At 34.9% G+C, this 18661-nt stretch overlaps 1 protein-coding gene across 2 annotated transcripts in view; it reads right to left on the minus strand.

Moving 5' to 3' along the window:
- The window catches only part of LOC115444602 (receptor-type tyrosine-protein phosphatase kappa), a 174341-nt gene that overhangs the window by 42575 nt on the left and 113105 nt on the right, over positions 1-18661 (minus strand). Inside the window, exon 3 of one of the 2 annotated variants that reach the window (XM_037439355.1) lies at positions 3779-3802. The exons of the other annotated variant lie outside the window; for it this stretch is intronic. Coding sequence (XP_037295252.1) covers positions 3779-3802 — 24 coding nt within the window. The remainder of the gene's footprint in view (positions 1-3778; positions 3803-18661) is intronic. 2 annotated transcript variants of the gene reach the window in all.

An 18661-nucleotide genomic window follows, 5' to 3' on the forward strand; every position in this document is an offset into this window, starting at 1 on the left:
CGGTAGGAATCGGGTTGTATTGACGCTTCGCCACTGGTGCACGGCAAAGCTACCCATCTGTATCTGATGGTAAGTGGAGTGGGGTCCAATAGAATGTCTGACGAGAGATGATACCCTACAGCAGTCGACAAATTTATGCCGGCCTGTTAGAGCCGGATATACACAGGCTGATCCCGGAACGCGACACACTTACGTAGTTCACTATGGCGGGTTTTAACACTTTGTGTACGGTGGTCGCTATCAGGGCGGATATAAAATATATCCTACCACCTTTCATTGACGAATTAAATTACTAGGTAGGTTTCTCGTATGCCGTACGTGGGAGCATGTGTCGCACTCGCACCATGTTTACAGAAGGGCTGCTAGGCGACACCGCGCAGGGACAGTGTTGTTAGCCAGCTCCGCATATTCAGCCAGAAAATCCCGTTGTCCTGCTTAATGCGCCTTAAGTATATTCCTAAAACACACTTTGATACATTTTTAATCAATAAAATAATCAATCTTTCGATTCTATAAAATATGTTTTAGTTTAATAATCATTATTAATAACTATGCCTCAGAACGTGGCAGCCGCAACTTCCATTGATAATAAATTGTTATTAAAATAGAGAAAATTTAGATCATTTTAAGTTTTACAAAACTTTAGACTTTCTTTATAAAGTATAGTAATAACCAGAGGAGCGGGAACCTAGCGGAACCTAGGGGAGATCCTAGCCTTAAAGGGCCACCGCGGATATTTGATTGGTATGCCGGTACGGTGTATATAGGGATCGGCCCAACAGTTGCCTGATGACATCTCTACGAACGGCTTAAGGTGGTAGCTCAAGCTTTAAAATTTAATATGACGAAATTTTAAAGGCAGAAATATCCATGATTATTAATTATTTTTACATTTTTCTTTCAACTGCGAGAACTAATCACTAACTAGACGTGAATTTAAATTCTTTACTTGCCAATACTTGTTTAGTTACCCAGATTAAAGCCGAAACAAAATGTATGAAAATGGACCTTGAGCTACCACCTTAACGTTGTACGTAAAAACAATAACCTCAACAGACCAGCCACCTTAAACGTTGATCGTAATCACACATTCATAGCGAAAATACATCTATCAACCATCGACATAGAGTCTTATATTGATCGTCGTATATTTAGATTGCACTGTTTTGTCGTGTCACTAGGCCACTGCTGTTTCAGAATTAATTACCTCTTAACTATAGTATTCGATTTTTAAAACGTAAAGTACAGTTGCCTCGATTTTGTTACACCGAAAATCAGCGTAAAGCAGTTTATTACCGAAGTAAACGCTTTTTATTAGAATGATTTTTTTGACATATTCAAATATGGAATTGTCGAATACAATTCAATGAGGTTGCTCATTTTTAAAACTTTTTCCTTTCAGTTGCATGGTTTATATCGTTATATCGTGTTTTAAACATTTTATAATTTTCGTAAGTCTATTTTAATCCAAGTGGTTCATCGTCAATACATTTTTTTAGATTAATTACAGATTATATAATATTATACCTATATCAAACGTTTTTTTATAATGTTTATAAAGGAACCGAATTGTGTGCGTTTCTTAAGCAACCTATTATTGATGATGCATAATTATATTAACACGATTTATGCATTTACTAAATAATACAATATGTGTAATTGAAGAACAAAACATATAATGATAATATCAATAACTTAACCAGACGCAATCTCTTAAACTATGTGTATTACTTTATAGGTTTTTTTTTAGTATATAACAACCTAATAACAGGATCAATATTACTTTATAATGAGACCTAATGAATTATAAATAAAACCATGTCCACACCGCCATGGCACTAATTAAAAAGCATCGCACGTTAGTAGAACGCGTTAATAGTGTGAACATAGCTTTACAAAAAATAACTAAATTTGTAAATCTATTCCACTGGTTTCTATTGCTTGTGGCAATATATTGTTGTTTTGTAAATGTTTTATGTGTAAAGTCTATATTATGTGATCTAAACACTATAAGCGCCTGTTAAGATGCTATCTAAGGTTCTGTTAAGAGCGATTGCTACTTGAAGCATTCTTGTTAGATCTAAAACCATTCTAAATCAGACTTTCACAGTAAGCGGCAAGCCTTAGGCTCTCTACTTGGCTACATTTTTAAATAAAGAAAGATTGTATGTGAATGACAATTCTAAAGTTAACTATAAAGTGGTGCAAAACGAAATCCGTAGCCAATTGTTCGAATTTTGAATTTCAGTTCTGTTTTTAAAAAATATTAAGTTAAATAAAAATAATAAATTGACACTGGCATATGCGCAACCCGCACCTTGTCAAAGATAGAGAAAAAAAATAGATTTAAGATTCTGTTTTAAATGCCAATTACAATAAAAAGAATTTGAAATAACAGACTGTCACTAGTAGGTATAACGCGTGGAAAAAAAAACGCGATATTTTGTAGTCGTATTAAACGTTAAATAGTTATCTGTAAGGTACTCGAATTATAATTGCGGTTCATAACCTATTACAACGTAAATTTTAAATTTAGCAATAAAGTTTCGATTTAAAAATAATTGTTTTTCATTTTGGAATTCATTCTGTATAGTGATTTTTAATTTACCTTTAACATCTGTCAGATGATTTTATTTTTTTCAATCTATGTGAAACAGTACAGGCCGAATTCATAAAAAATATGAGATTTAAATAACGAAAACCAAATTCAAAAATAGAAGCTCTAGAATAACGTTACACAAGTAAACGAGGTTTATACAAATAAGTATTTATTCCAACAATATTGATAGCTATCAAATACCATCAACGATATATTTATAAACCAAGTACATAATAAGTCGACTCTCAGGAGTCTCCACTCGTCCGCTAACTTCTTCATTCATGTGTATAGTTTTGACAGATGTTATAGTTAACTATATTAGCCGTTGACCCATTTCTAACCTCTGGTAAATTATCTGTTAGTAGCTACGTCTACTATCCGAAGCGAGCTGTGTCTACGGGTGTACGTTTATTGTTGCCTTCGTTGGTGTATTGGCTCTTTGTTTATATAATTGGATATTGATAAGAGATCGTATTACATAGTAATAAGGTTTAATGTTGAGAGATAAGAAACAATAGAGCCGAATGAAACATGCTAAGATATTAAAAATAGTAGACTGAAAAGTCAAACAGAAGAGAAAGCAATGTGTAAGCTTAACACGTAGTGTTTAGTTAGGAAAGTAAGAAGTGAATAGAAATAAAGCCAATTATATATCACATTGAGATAATAGCTTTTAAAACTCCATTACATTAAGAGCTATAAGACTGCTTCGGTAATAAGAGTTATTGAATAGAAAATTTATTGCGATGCATTTGAAGGCAAAAGTATTGCTGAACGTCGAAACGTGACTCTTATAACACCGTCCCAAAGGCAACAATAAATCGTTAGTTCTAATTCTAAATTTTAAAAGCATCGGCGATTCAAACGCATCGCTCGAATATTCGTGATTTTCTTTCTTTTTCTACTTTACACAGTTTAAATTTCGAACGTTCTTAATTATAGGTGCCAATCTTATTAGTCTATTGACTTTGAATTGCGTGTACAGAATTTTGAAGAGAGGTAATTTGAAAATAGTTCGCATAGCGATTTTTAGGTTAACAATTCAGCCGAGGTTTGTTAGTATTCTAACTTCGTAGAAGGCGGGTTGGTATCTAAAATCATGAATATTCGTTTTATTAAGAATAAGCCCGCTGAACCCTCTAAACACAAACAAGTTTTCTCACAAAATCATCAACTTACTTTTGGGCTTAAACGTCACTCGGTCTGAAATGATAAAATTCTACGTTAATTCTGAGCCTCTAGGGCTTAACGGTCGCGAAACTCTTTGTGCGGATTACTGTTGTCCTTTGTAGTGAATTACTTTAAAAGTACCTTCTCAACAAAAGTAAAGGAAAAGGTTTGCGTACCGGCTTATCCCAGAAAACAAATGCACAGTGAAGCACTTCCTGCTTTGCAACACATATGTTGGTCAAGTCTGTGTCAATGTAATAAAGTTGCCTTACTGTCATTTTCATATACCATCATTGGTATCTATAAGTTTTACGATATATAATTTGTAGGGAAGCGAAATTTGTATAACTTGTTTTGCTATACACAAACGCAAATACGCACTAAATTTTTGACCATTTGTCCGAATTACGCTTTTTCCTCATTGCGCAAATAACAAAGTATTTGCATAATTTCATAGCATGCAGTATGAATATTTGGCATCTAAAAGAAAATTGGATTCCGAAAAAGCCTTATTCTAATACAAGAAAAGTTCTATTTTTCTAATGTAGAGTCGACAGCTAGAGTTTCTTCAAAATACTTTTATTCGTAGACCAATAATGTCTAAATATTTTATTCACAAATAATATCTAATAATATTGATAATTTTCTTACCTTTAATAGCGAAGCGGGTTGAAACAGGTACATGAAACAAAAAAATACATCATTAGTCAATTTGAAATATGTTATCGAAATAAAAAAGTACTTAAGCAATACCAGTAAGTGCTTAAATATTTATCCATTAAATATTCCGTATTTGTATAATATTATATTTATTTGCAATCATTAAAATTATTATTAAAATAAACACCTAGTGCTCAGTGGCGAAAGGTCGAAAAATTAATTTCTCGAAAAGGAGTAGTGGCGAAGAGCAGTGGCGAAGGGTGAAAATTTTCAAAAGGGAACCCGAAGAAATATTTTTTTCTACAGATGTAATACGCATTTCACAATAAAAATAAAATCAGTAAAATATCGTAATACTTAATAATTTCCTTCTAACATAAACATGACTAAACTCTAAATTATAAAAATAATCACATATTATTTTGAACATAGGTACCTAAAAGAGTCCAACAAATATTAATAACGCACACTATACAAAAAGACTAATTAATGCATTCTAAATTATTAAAAAAAATCGCGCCAATGGCTCAACGTGAAGCCGCAAATTCTCGGGTTGCCCTGAAATACATATACACGCACGCACACATGTATTTTTACGTCACTTCCAAAAGATTAGACAAAGACAACGCGCTGCGTGTGAAAGAGACGACAATATTGCGAGGGAAGCTATGCGCGGCCGGTTCCCTTCGAACACTACAAGGCGCGAGCACTGCGCGCGAGTTACGATTTAACGAATTGATACTATGTACCGTTATCGTTGAAGTATTGATTTAATTAAATAAGTATAAGATGACTTGTTTGAGTATACTATTATTATTCTAGTTGTATTTGTTATATATTTTTTTTATTATTTTTAATTAATTTACAAAAGGTAACCCGGTAGGAATCGGCTTGTATGGACGCTTCGCCACTGGCGAAGAGTGAGAATTTTCAAAAGGTAAGCCGATGTAAAAAAAGCTCTAGCAACGATATCGAGGCCAATTTATCAGAAATCAAAAACTAAGACAAACATAAATAAACCTAAAAGGGAAGCCGGTGGGAATCGGGTTGTATAAACGCTTCGCCACTGAAAAGGACCCTGATACAATATGTAGGTAATATGCATAAATGGGGCCTACAAATTATTTTAATGGCAATCAGATTTTACATAAATTATGAAAGGAAAGCCGGCAGGAATCGGGTTATATAGACCTTTCAATTGCTTTGTAACGCTTTGGGTGTGGCGTAGCCGGGGTCGTAGTCATGCTACGCCGTGTAGACCCTACGTCGTAGCACATTCAGCGCTACGTCTCTACGACACAAACCGTAATTTGTAAACATGGCAAATAAAATCCAATGCTAATTAAGAGGCCTTTAAAAACGGACATAACACAGTATCCTGCGTTAATGTGCCACTTAACGCGGTGATTGTCGCCATAAAATTTTGGGTGCTTGAAATTTGTCACATTTTTTTGCCGGCAGCGCGGCAGGCGTCGCGTCTCAGTGGCGCCTTGCTCTGACCCCCTTTGTTCCGCCCACGGGGAGTGGTACAAAATGTAAGCTTTAAGGTTAACATATATAATATTTTTTACTTATATAATAAAGACGTATTTTATGAAGATGATTGGATGTCTGTATGAAGTATACTTAAAAACTGCTCAATGGATAGAGACGAAATTGACATGCAGATAAATAATTTGTTTAGTACTGAGTACGCAGTAGGTTTTGAACCGCAAAAGATATTTCACGCGAGTAAGTAAAACTTAGAGTAAAAATAATCTTGTAGATCCTTGGCTGGTTAAGTAGACATCAATGCCATAGTCTGTATAATTGAATTCGGTCTAAATATTGTTAATTAAAAAAAAAAAATTGGTAAACTTTGGCAGGATGTTTGCACTAAACATCATGTTAGTCCTAATATTGTTCCTCTATTTCCTCTTCATTCTACATTTTGCCGCAACTTCAAATAGTACTGGACATATATTTAAAAAAAATATTGAATCGCTTCCGCTTAAAGCCTCACACCACGAGAATGACAAGGGCCCACGTCGCGTCCCCGAATAAACACCCAGTTTCTATGTAAATTGCGACTTCACCTACACTAAGACGTTTCCACTGACGTCCTGTATACCATTTGACGGTAGACGACCTCCATTGATGGCTTCATTCCCTATTCATTATCCATGTGTCAATTTGAAGGCGCAATGTATGCTGAATAAGATTAATTCTCGATGGCTAATCTTTTGTATTAGCATAAATAAGATGTATTGACCCGTACATTAACGGATTTGTTTTAGTTTGTTCATGTTGTGAAAAATCATATAATTTTAAGAAGGTAATGCGAATTTTAAAAGCGTCAAATAATTTGTTATTTTTTTATAACCAAAGTAGGTTTTATACAGTAATTTTGCCATTGCGTTACGAAATTTAAATATACCACTGAACAATAGATCACTCTAACCGTGGATGTTTCGTAAAATAAAAAAGTGTAAGTTTCGAACAAAATAAATTTTAATAAAAAGTAATTTTAATTTTACACATCTTAATGCAGATTATGTGAGTGATTAAATAGTTTCGAATAATTCTCTTAGAGTTCGAGACTTTTAGTAAAACCGAATTTTTTACCAACATATTCGTTGTTCGTTGATGATTTCTGGAACAAGTTTAGCAGAGATAGGTGTTTTCATTTATTAACGCAATGTTAAAATTACTCTGAATAAATAGGTAAATTATCACTTATTTTAACAGTGAAGGAAAACATCGTGAGGAAACCTACATACCTGAAAAGTTCTCTAAGAATTTCAAGGTTGTGTAGTATGTACTATACTAGGCCAGCGTGGTGGACTAAGGCCTAATCTCTCTCAGTAGTAGAGCTCATGCCCAGCAGTGCGACAGAGTATAATACAGGGCTGATTTTATTATTTTATTATATGAGTAGGTAACCTTGATTACTTGTAAAAAATCCGTAACATAATTCCATAAAAAATATTTCGACATAGTGAAAAGAGAGTGAACACCCGTGAAAGCGGACGTATGGAGAGACATGGTAGTGAAATAACGACCAAGCTCCTGAAAATAAATCCAGCTACCCGTGTTACAAACATGAATGGCTACATACAATAATAACATAATAAACAAAACAAAGTTTTCCCATGCGACCACATAAATTAATTATGTTTAGCAAAAAAATAGTTTGTCGTTTGTACAAGTACGACACGTGTTGATTATTTAAATTAACGCATGTTAGCTAAGTTTGCCTTCGAAAGGGGAATAAAGTTTAACGTTTTGTTTTCATTAAGTTTTTTAATTTCTTATTATTGGATATAGAACTGCTTTCATTATTTCATTATATAATTAGCCGCGCCTACAACTTTGTCTGCGAGCTTACATCTGACGGAATCCAATTTTTTTTGAGTTCGTAAATATCTTAAAAGCGAAGGAATCCTCGGAGCTCTCGGACTGTATGCATATTATTGATACCAACCAAAACGAGTAGTAGAGTAGTTTAGATCCATTAATTACAATTATTGCCAAACGTACAACAACAGACAATTGTCACGGAACATAATTATGTTTCGTTGCAGAATTTAATTTGGATTGATGAGAGATGTTCGTCAACTAGCTTTTATATGGAAACACCTGATAATGGCATTAATAAAACTGATTTGTACACAAATTTATTGCCGAAACTGTCCATTTAACGTTGTTTTGATTAAACCAATTTACGGAGTTATTGCAATGTCTTATTGGATGTGGGTAGTTCGAAATTTATGATTGACTTTTGTTTTGATTAATTGAAACGTAATCAATGATGTGTTAGATGCAATATACTTGATTCAAAATAAACTTGATATTTAGTTTTCAGAATATAGTACTGACACTGACACTGACACTCACTAGAATACATATCTAAGACACCTTTTAATTTTGTTATAATTATTGTAATGTATATTCCAAACGTTATTTGTGCATGTTGTATCCTTTAAGTGGTTGGTGCGCATGTTAATGGTTCCAAATAATTTAAGTTTGTAATGAGATGTGTAAACAACTGACGATAACAACCAACAAGGTTAAATTAATAAATAAAAAACACCTACGTTAGATATAACTACCACATCGCCAACCTCACATTAGTCAATATATTATAATTATTTAGTAACAAAGTAACAATGATGTGTTAATTTAGTATTGGAATCTAGAACAAAAACCCAATATAGATCTTAAAATATATTGATTTAAATCTATTTTGTTGCCCAAATAAATAAAGTTATTAAGCGCGTGTTATTATATTGCAATTTAATGACGAGACGAGCATGTCGCTCGCCTGATGGAAAGGGATATGGTCAAGTTAAAACAGTAGCGATATACAGAATTTTGAATATCAAAGTGTGTGGGTTTCTTTGTTCGTTCGTCACCTTGAAACATAAACATCAGGGCCAGTAATTATGCTAATATTCATTTAAATTAATGACAAGGCGATTAATGGTTTAATTGTTTGTATTTAAGTTAAAAATGAAGGTTATGTTTGAACTGTTTGTTTGAAGCCGTTTACTTGATATAAGCGTCAGGACTTATTCAGTCTTCTTATAAAAAATTCGCAAATCTATGTTTAGTTAAAACACAAATTTACTCGATCACCTGTAAGTTAAAACCTGCCTTCTTGCCTCTTAATAAGGTTTAAACTAGGAAACCGGTGATGTTTTTGACAGCTATTTAAGCAATTCTTAATCATTTCTTAACGCTAAAACAAGTTTATAAGTAAGCCTGTTAATAAATAAGTGTGACTGTTAGAAATTAGAATGTCAAGAACAGAATATAGTTTTATATTTTACTACGTTCGTCAACCTGAGACTTCAGTTAACTTTTTTATATTGATTACACGCCCTTTAAACCGGAACATAATAGCGCTTGTATACAACTGCTTAAGGTTCCAAATAGATAATAATCTGCCTACCTAGTAAGGGTATTAGGTATGACACGTTACACATCCTCATAAATCATAATAACCGAAAAAGCGTTTAAATTATCTATGAAAAATTATCCATTGGTGATGAGGCATTATGAGGTTTCCATAAAACGGAATTACATTTGATCGCTCCTCCGCACCTCATTTAATCTAAGGAGGCGGTGCGTGGCGGTGCGGCGGCGGGGGAGAGGGGGGGGGGGGTGTTATTAAGGTGAATGACGTTGTTTTTCGGCACGCATGCGCCGTTGTCGTAGCAACAAGTGGCACTGATAACTTTGTGGGGTTCTTGTAACAAAAATATATTAGGAAACTCATATGATAACACGTGTATGGAAATTGGCATGGCTTATATTAGAATTTTCCTCAATGACGTCACGAGAAAGAAGAGTGAGCGTTATTGATCATAGATGGCACCATTACCAGGACAACATACAAAGCACAGATAATATCAATATTCACTATATTGTGCTCGATAAATTGAGGCGGGTATTGGAAGGTATGTAAGTCTTAATATCATAATGATTGCCTCGGCGGCATAGTTAGTCTCATTACTGCAGTGCTGAGGTCTCGGGTTCGATGCCTGGTTTGGGCAGTAGTATTGTTTTGTTACTGAGCATCATCCCAGATCGATATTTCTATTATTATTTAACAAAAGGCATAATACAGAACACAATCATTATTAACAATAACTAACACTAAATTGCATTAAGACTAGATTGCTTTCCTTAAACCTATGCCCTAAATGAAGTTAAACTATGCCCGATATGGTAAGAGGCTTGTCTCTTATCAAATCATAGGACGGAATACACACGGTCGAAAGTAGGTGCACCAGTTGCGTCTCTGCCTACCCTTTCGAGGATAAAAAGCATGAGTGTGTCATAATAATATCAGCTCAACAGAAATTACATGATTACCAAAGAAATAATACAGTGATACTTGATGGTAGATTTTTTTATTTCTTTGAATGACGAGGCGAGCTTGCCATTCGCCTGGTAAGCGATACGACCGCCCATAAACAGTACAAACAGCATCCAGCACTTTGAATTACAGAGTATTGTTTGGTATTCCACTGCGCTCGCAATCCTGAGACATGAGGTGTTAAGTCTTATTACGTCCATTGGTTACACTGGAAGACATTTTAAACACATTATCTACCTTAACTGACTCTCATAGAAGAGACTCATTCAGAAATCTACCCAGGGTATTTAATTTTTTTTGGGTACAAAATTTCACACAAAAGGCAATGAATTTAAATTAAATATTTGTTTCTAAAGTATTATCTAAGCTTTCTATCGTTTAAATATGTCACGAAATGGTAATTCATTTGAAAAATGAAAAATGAAAAAATGAAAAATGAAAATTTTGAATAATAGTCTGAGAGGGTAACGCTCTTTTAAATTGTATTTTCATTAGATAAAGCTTTAGTTCTTCAATATTGACCTTGCGAGCTATTTACGTAGAGAAGTCTTGTCCTTTAGGGCAAAGGCTACGTGGAGGTCATTTGTCTATACCTACATTATAACATAAAAAAAAAAAAAAAAAAAAAAAAAAAAAAAAAAAAAACATAGAACCCTTGAAGATAATACAGGCTGAAGGTAAATAGCATAAATTCTCTTGTATAATAATCTATATATATAAAAATTAATCCCTATTTCCCTTGGTCACGTCATCGCGCGTGAACGGCTGGACCGATTTCACTATATATTTTTTTGTTGTATTTGTTATTGTCAGGAGAAGGTTCTTATGAAAGAAAAAAAACAAAAAATTGCACGGAAAATTAGAAAATTTAAGAAAACGAAAATAATAATTTTATATAACAGTCAATTGTTTGAAATAACTGTCAGCGAATGACAGAATGCGCGCTGCAAATTCATAGTTAAGACGGGACAACGTCTGTCGGGTCAACTAGTATAACAAATTTATGTTTAAATTCGATGTATGACTTTGTTTTCGTGGGTACCAACGCGTTATCGCTACCATCACTTGGGCGGTGAGAAAAACGGTTATGTTTGTTTCACCGGTCTTACGGTCCAATGTCGACACTCGGGAGTATAGCATCATCCGAGCGAGCATTGGACCGAGTCCCTAACCCCTGTATACCCTACACCGGCATACCAACCAAAACCCGTGGTCGCCTTCTTCTACGCATATAGGACGGTCTCGGGGTATCTGGTTGCAATAAGATAGCGAAGTCGATGTATGCCTAATAATAAATTAATTTCTACGCACATAAAAACTAACTCTATTTTAAAATATTCTGTATAAATAAGTACAATTTATTTTTCACAAACAAGAACAACGCTAAAAGGTACTTTTTCGTTTTAAAACTTTTCATATTTTAATCTTAAAAAGAAACAGAAATTTTCTGGGAAAATAAAGCTCCTTAACGTCTGGAAACAATATGCTTTCTTTGACAATCGGGTTATACCTTGAGAAGCCAGATCTTTTGATTTGTAAGACATTTACTCAACCGACTAAAGCGATTACGACCACTTGGAAGTTGCCTCGGTCTTGACTAACCTTAGACATTGAAATAGGCATACAAAAGCAAAGCAGTACAGGTCAATCATTCATTCAGAATGCAATAAATCAGGGTAGAAACTGATTTTTGCTGGTGGTAGGATATATTTAATAACCGTCCGGATAGCGACCACCGTACACAAGGTGCTTAAACCCGCCATAATGTCCAACGTAAGTGTGTTGAGTTCCGCGATCAGCCTGTGTATATCCAGTTCCAACAGGCCAGCATAATTGTGTCGACTGCCGAGGGGTAATCATCTCTCGTCAGTCGACATTCTATTGGACCCCACTCCACTTACCATCAGGTGCAGTGAGGTCACATTGCTGTGCATGTACATAAAACCGTTTTTTTTACTTATACTAAATGTTAAAGATAGCTACATTGATCAAACGATTTTTTAACGGGAAAGGCATGTCATTCGAGCGTAGTCGCGAGTAACACAATGAACAACATATTAGCAGAAAATATGCTTATATGGGCATTAAAAAAAATGCAAATCATGAAACAAAATTAAGTACCTACTTTACATTGGTGATTTGCTATTTCACGGTAGATTTAGTAACCATAAGCGCAACATTTTTGTATAACAATGTTATGTTCGTTCTATATAATCTTGTAACTCTGTTAAAATCAATCAGAAAATATTCCTTGAAATATAAAGTCTCACAGGTTCAATGTAAACAATATTCTTTGGTCGGCAATCGGGTTATACCTTTTAGAAGCTGCAGTCTTTTTATTTGTAAGGTCTCAACTGGCTAAACCATTACGGTTGCCTGTAAGTCGACGAGTTGTTACTAAGAACGTTTGATTAATTAGTAGACGCATTTAATGTGCAGTTTAATGACCACGGCTTCCTTTTTATATTGCTTTACTAAAACATAAGCTTATTCTTTTTAATGATTTTTTAGTTTAAGTATCGAAATTCAATATTTCTTTTTGGTTCAAAATGTAATTTATTTTGTTGATGGATATATGTAAAACAATGGTTTAAATGTAATACGGCTTCATTTGTTATAAAAACATGAGATACTTGTTATGGTCGTGAAATCATTTTAGGCTTTACCTTGATAATATTAGGTCACAAATAAATCTTAAATCTTATATTATAAATGTCAATTTATGTGAAAATGTTTGTTAGAAGTAAACGTAGATACGGCTGAACTGATATGGATGAAATTTGGTGCAGGGACAAACCATTCCCGAATTAGCATGTACTATTTATTCCAGCAATTCGCTCTCGTAGAGAATAATTAAATTTTCAATGTGTTTCTTTAAATAGATGACGCTAACCTCGTATAAATAGTACTATCGAACGCTAATGATTTTAAAGAGAAAAAGATATAACGTGGGTGAAGTCGCGAACAATACCTAGCAATAATTGGAAATACATTTTCGACGCATTAAATCCGTCATAACATTAACAGAACCGTCGTGTGTAATGAAAAGCTATTGGAAAACAAAGCCATTGAAATATTTCAGACAGGCCGACGTTTGATGGAGTATCGATAATAATTTGGATTTAATAATTTTGCTGAACATATTGATGATTGTTACTGCGATGTGTCTGTTGTACTATAGTTGTTATGATATAAACTAATTAATTGTTTCGTTTCTAGAGAGTGGGTGAATTGATTTGTAGTGTGGATTGCGACTATTGCATAGTTTACATTTCAGTGCAATATTACTATTATTAAATTAAGTGCGGTTAGTGTTTACATATTTTTTACTAACTTTTTCCAGAATTTAACAAACTTATAATATTAGGTAAAAACAACATGCTTTTTCTACGCATATCGCAGAAGAAATTCGGAGTCAATCGCCTTCCTGATATGAAGCTCTCTTGGGCATTCAATTTCGGAGAGCGTCCCACGAATCAGAACAGAACGCGGTCACCACTCCACAACACGCTCACTCCAGCGGTTATGTTCTGCGACATATGTGGCCAGACCATTGCCACTTCAACCTAATAACTTTCAAAAATCTATATATATAAAAATGAATCCCTATTTCCCTTGGTCACGCCATCACACGTGAATGGCTGGACCGATTTCACTTTTTTTTGTTGTGTTTGTTATCGTCAGGAGAAGGTACTTATGAAAGAAAAAATTCAAAAAATTGCGCGGAAAATTAGAAAATTTAAGAAAACTTAACGACAATATTAATTTTACATAACTGTCAGCGATTGACAGAATGCGCGCGTGCATACATAGTTAAGACAGGACAACGTCTGTCGGGTCAACTAGTAATATTAATATAAGACCTAAATTATCAGACAAGGCTCTCCAATAGTATTCAACGCAATCAATTTTAATTGATCTGTATTCTCTGATCCCTAAATCTCTCGATTCAATAAACGGAACACTTACCGTAATTTCAGTTTAGCTATAACAAAGGTGCGAGCTATCGAACAAGGTCTAGTATACCTAGAGATTACGCGGATATTAAATCAATCTGCCAACTGCAAGTTCAGCGATAATACGGTTAGTTCGATTGGATTGTAATCGGTTTAATTATTATTAAAGATTATCCTCCTTATTCATAAATTTTATTTATCTAAGGACGGAGCATTACTGTGATTACAAGTCTGTTTCTCAGCTTTGTTTATCTGACAGCATGCTGTTTGTTCAACTTTGTTTATCTGACAGGCAACTAGATTAAAGTTGTATCTCAATATTAGTCAATCACAACGGCCCTATGTCTACGCTCTACGAAGGCTGCCATGCCGTCAGCGCTGAGAAACAGACTTGTTATTACAGCAATGCTCCGTCTTTAGATAAATAACGTTTATGAATAAGGGGTTATGTCTATAACATGACTACAAAAATTATCTTCTATATCCCCTTACTTCACTTCAGTAGTAATAGACTCTATAAATATTGCAGCAATCACTTGGATTAGTTTACGGCTAGCTTACTTCTCTAATCGTCCTTTTAGGGAAACTATAAAATTCAAATTTAGAATACATGACTGAAGCCCACGATGGCGTAGTTGGGAATATAATGATTTTCCTAGATAATATTTGCAGGATCAACACTCAAGGCACGCACCTTTCACTTCGAAGTTACGTGTTTATTAGTTGTCAATTATCGATTGCTTAAACGGTGAAGGAAACCTAAATATCTAAGGATTTTGCATTACAATATCGAGGGTGTGTGAAGTCTGCCAACCCACACTTGATTAGGGTGGTGGACTAAGGCCTACACCCTCTTAGTAGTAGAGGGGACCGGGCTCAGCAGTGGGCACAATATAATACAGCGCTGGTATTTTAGAATACATAATTCGTTTGAGATTTAATCAGATCGCAATGTAACAGACTAGTTCTTTTTTAGACGTTCAATTAACAGATTAGTAACAGTACTGTAGTAGATAGCAAAAAATAATTCGTAAAACCACGCTTTATTAAAACATCCAGCAAAGAAATGTACGTAAAAAGTCGCAAATCTAATTTGGTGAATTCTTGCGCGGAACGTTCATGTTTGCAGCGGGCAAGAAGAAAATCTTATAAAATGTAATGGCTGTTCGTCATAATCTGACGCTGTAAGAGCATTCAGAGTGTTCCGTTTATTTCTTAAGGAAAATTAGAATAACACTCTATAGAGAGGAATTGGTAGTAGTTCGATGTTTTTTGGATAGGGGATCAGTGTTTATGAATTGTTTTATATTCTGACTGCCTGAACTGAGTTAACTGCTATTTCGGACTGCCTTGGTGGCGAAGTTTTATTAAATACGACTGCATTTCCGTGCTAAGCTCAAAAGCGGTATTTCAAATAAATCAAAATTTTGATTTTTAAGTCGTCAGATAGTTTAAAGAAATACCCATCCAATGAACTAGCCTAAATAACGGTATCTTGTTTAGAATTTTAAAAGAACCTTACAAGAGTGTCTCCATCTCAGTTTTACATCATCATCATCATTTCAGCCGGTAAGCGTCCACTGCTGGACATAGGCTTTCCCCATTGAGCGCCACAGGGACCGGTTCTGGGCCGCCCTCATCCATCGAACTCCGGCGACCCTCACCAGATCGTCGGTCAATCTCGTGAGGGGCCTGCCTACGCTGCGTCTCCTGGTTCGTAGTCGCCACTCCAGAACTTTTCCGCCTCAACGGTTTTACATACAAAATTATATATACAAAACTTCGATTATCTTGAAATAAGGTTTCCCTGACACGTTCTGCGCTTACCACGGCCGTGCTGTGTCCAGCGGCAGTCGACGTCGAGTCGAGGCAGATATCCTAAGTCCATATTTCATAAAAGTATCCACGTTTAAAAGTCAGTATGCTCTTAATTATTCAAAGCCCCTCCTAATGGGACGGTGGGTGTCTGACAAATTGTGGTGGAGACAAAGTGTCGACAAGACGGAGCCTCGCGAAATTATTCTCGCTAATTACACACGACAAGAAATAATTTGTCTATGTTGAACGTCGCCGAAATATGTTTATAATGTTGAATAGTTAGGCATATCTGAAAGGTCTTTAAACAATGGTCATTCCACCATTATTTATATGTGGTTAGCTTTTGCTCTGCTCGTGTAAAAAAGTTTTCCGTGATAAATATTATCCCGGCACAAAATCTATAGCATTTAGGAGCAATGTAGCTACCTATTAATGAAAAATTAAAAACTGGGATAATAATTCCTGAAATTAGCGCATTCAAAACAAACTCTTAAGTTTTATAATAGTATAGATATCAAATAAGTATATTTACGGCTATAGATGTACCTATCTTCTTGCAACGATATCAATTAAACGTACATTGTTGCTTTCTGTTTATGGAAGGCGCTCTAGAATCAGTTTACTATATTCCATTAGTGATAGTGAAGCATAGTCGATTATATTATAAATTAGTAAAATATTAACCCTTTCCTGCAGTTTCATCTTCTCTTATACTATATAATCGTATACCTACAGAGCAGTAGCGACGGGTCCATATAGCTTATGTAAAATCTAATTATCATTGGAACGATTTGCAAACTGTATTTATGCATATTAGTAGTATCTTTATGATAAGTCAGATTCTCTTTCGGAAAATGTCACCCTTGCGCCACTTTAGGTTATGTAAGAGAAAGTAATCTCTATAAATCGAATTAAATAAAACCAGACTCACTCGAAACGCAATTTAACGTACAAACGTTATTGAAATCGAAAACTGTCGCCTTTGAAAACAATCAACATACATTTTACCTCCCCGAACAGAATAATAGGTAGCGATGGGCAGATTTAACGAACTCTTTCGAGCTGTTGCGATGGAGTTTCCCGTTGCGCCTAAAATTATTACCCAGCCAGTGAAAAGGGATTACTTTTTATGACCATGTTGGCTCGGAAGGTTGAAACTGGATTACCGGCTATACTCGATATTTTGCCATGTCAGGCCACTGATGTCCAGCCCATTTAAAATTGTCCGAAAAAAATCAACTAGTCAAACTGAGAAGGTATTCTTTGTTTACATTTTTTGCTTCCATGGGTATGATATACACGATATTTGCTTCAATAGATTAGCATCCTGAGATAGATCTTATAATTGAAAACGATCATTTATTATAAAAATGCATGGCAGCGGGGAAAGCTGATCATTTTATCAAACATAAACAAAGGTATGTTTGTAGGCAGCCGTTATTGTCGTCCACTTGCATAGAAAGCTTTGCGAGGTGTCTACATCTTTTGTACTGATCCCTGCATAATGCTTTATGCATTGTTTCACGGTACCCGATGTCAGCGGCATACAATTGCCTTTCACACCGAAATACACTTCATTTACAAAGCGTTCCTGTTTTGAGTAGAATCGTGTCGTTTTCGAAAACCGAACAAATAGCGCCTTTATCCCCACATGAATAGAGTTGTAACCACGGCACCAATTTTTTGCCTGTATGTTCCGTCTCATAATGTGATAGGGGGTGAGTCTATTACTAGTCGGAATAAATTTCAGACTCTGAGCTGGTATTGAACAGAAAAACCCCTAGGAAATCGGTCATTCAAATAGCGAGGCAAACTCCTAGCCGGCCACCCCCCACATACAAACACCATAGTCTTACAGTGACTCTTATCAAACACACTATAGTGAAACACGGAAAAAAAATAGAAAAACCCAATATACTTAATTTAGTCCAACATTAGATTCGAACCCAGGAGCGGTGTCGTATCGCGCTCGCAATACAAGTACGCTAACGATAATACATGTAATTATATATATATATAGTTATAGCTGCTCTATATTTCCTTTAAATATAACACGATTAGTAAATCCACGCCTATGCAAGTTTAAAGAGGACTTCAATACTGATTTAACCCACATATGCGTTGCATGGTCCAAAAGTTTAATCATATTTCGTGAAATTATATTGAATATTAACTGAACTGCAAGCGCAAATGTATTATTAAGTCTTTTATTATGGCTTGTTAAGTCAATATCCATAACAAATATAGTTTTACTATAGTAACAGAGAATAATGTCAAAACATATGCACGAAAAACAATTAGTAAACAAATTTAAATTAGCTATTCGTATCACACTTAGGCCATAAATAAACTGTACATTAAGAGTACACCCAGAAAATAAAATGATAGTGTTGTTACAACTGAAATATACACGCTAAATGAAACCGGTAGCGTTTCAAATATCTTAAGATCCGTATTTAGACTTGCTAATCCCCTGTAGTGCAATACAGAATCTACATAATCGTGTGGTGCATTATAAGAATGGAAACCGCGAGCGGAGCAGTTCTTAAGCTCTCGTTACACGCAAGACAGCCGCCAGAGAGAATTAATTTGAAT

This window comes from Manduca sexta, chromosome 16 (genome assembly GCF_014839805.1).
Source record: "Manduca sexta isolate Smith_Timp_Sample1 chromosome 16, JHU_Msex_v1.0, whole genome shotgun sequence".
NCBI lineage: Eukaryota > Metazoa > Arthropoda > Insecta > Lepidoptera > Sphingidae > Manduca > Manduca sexta.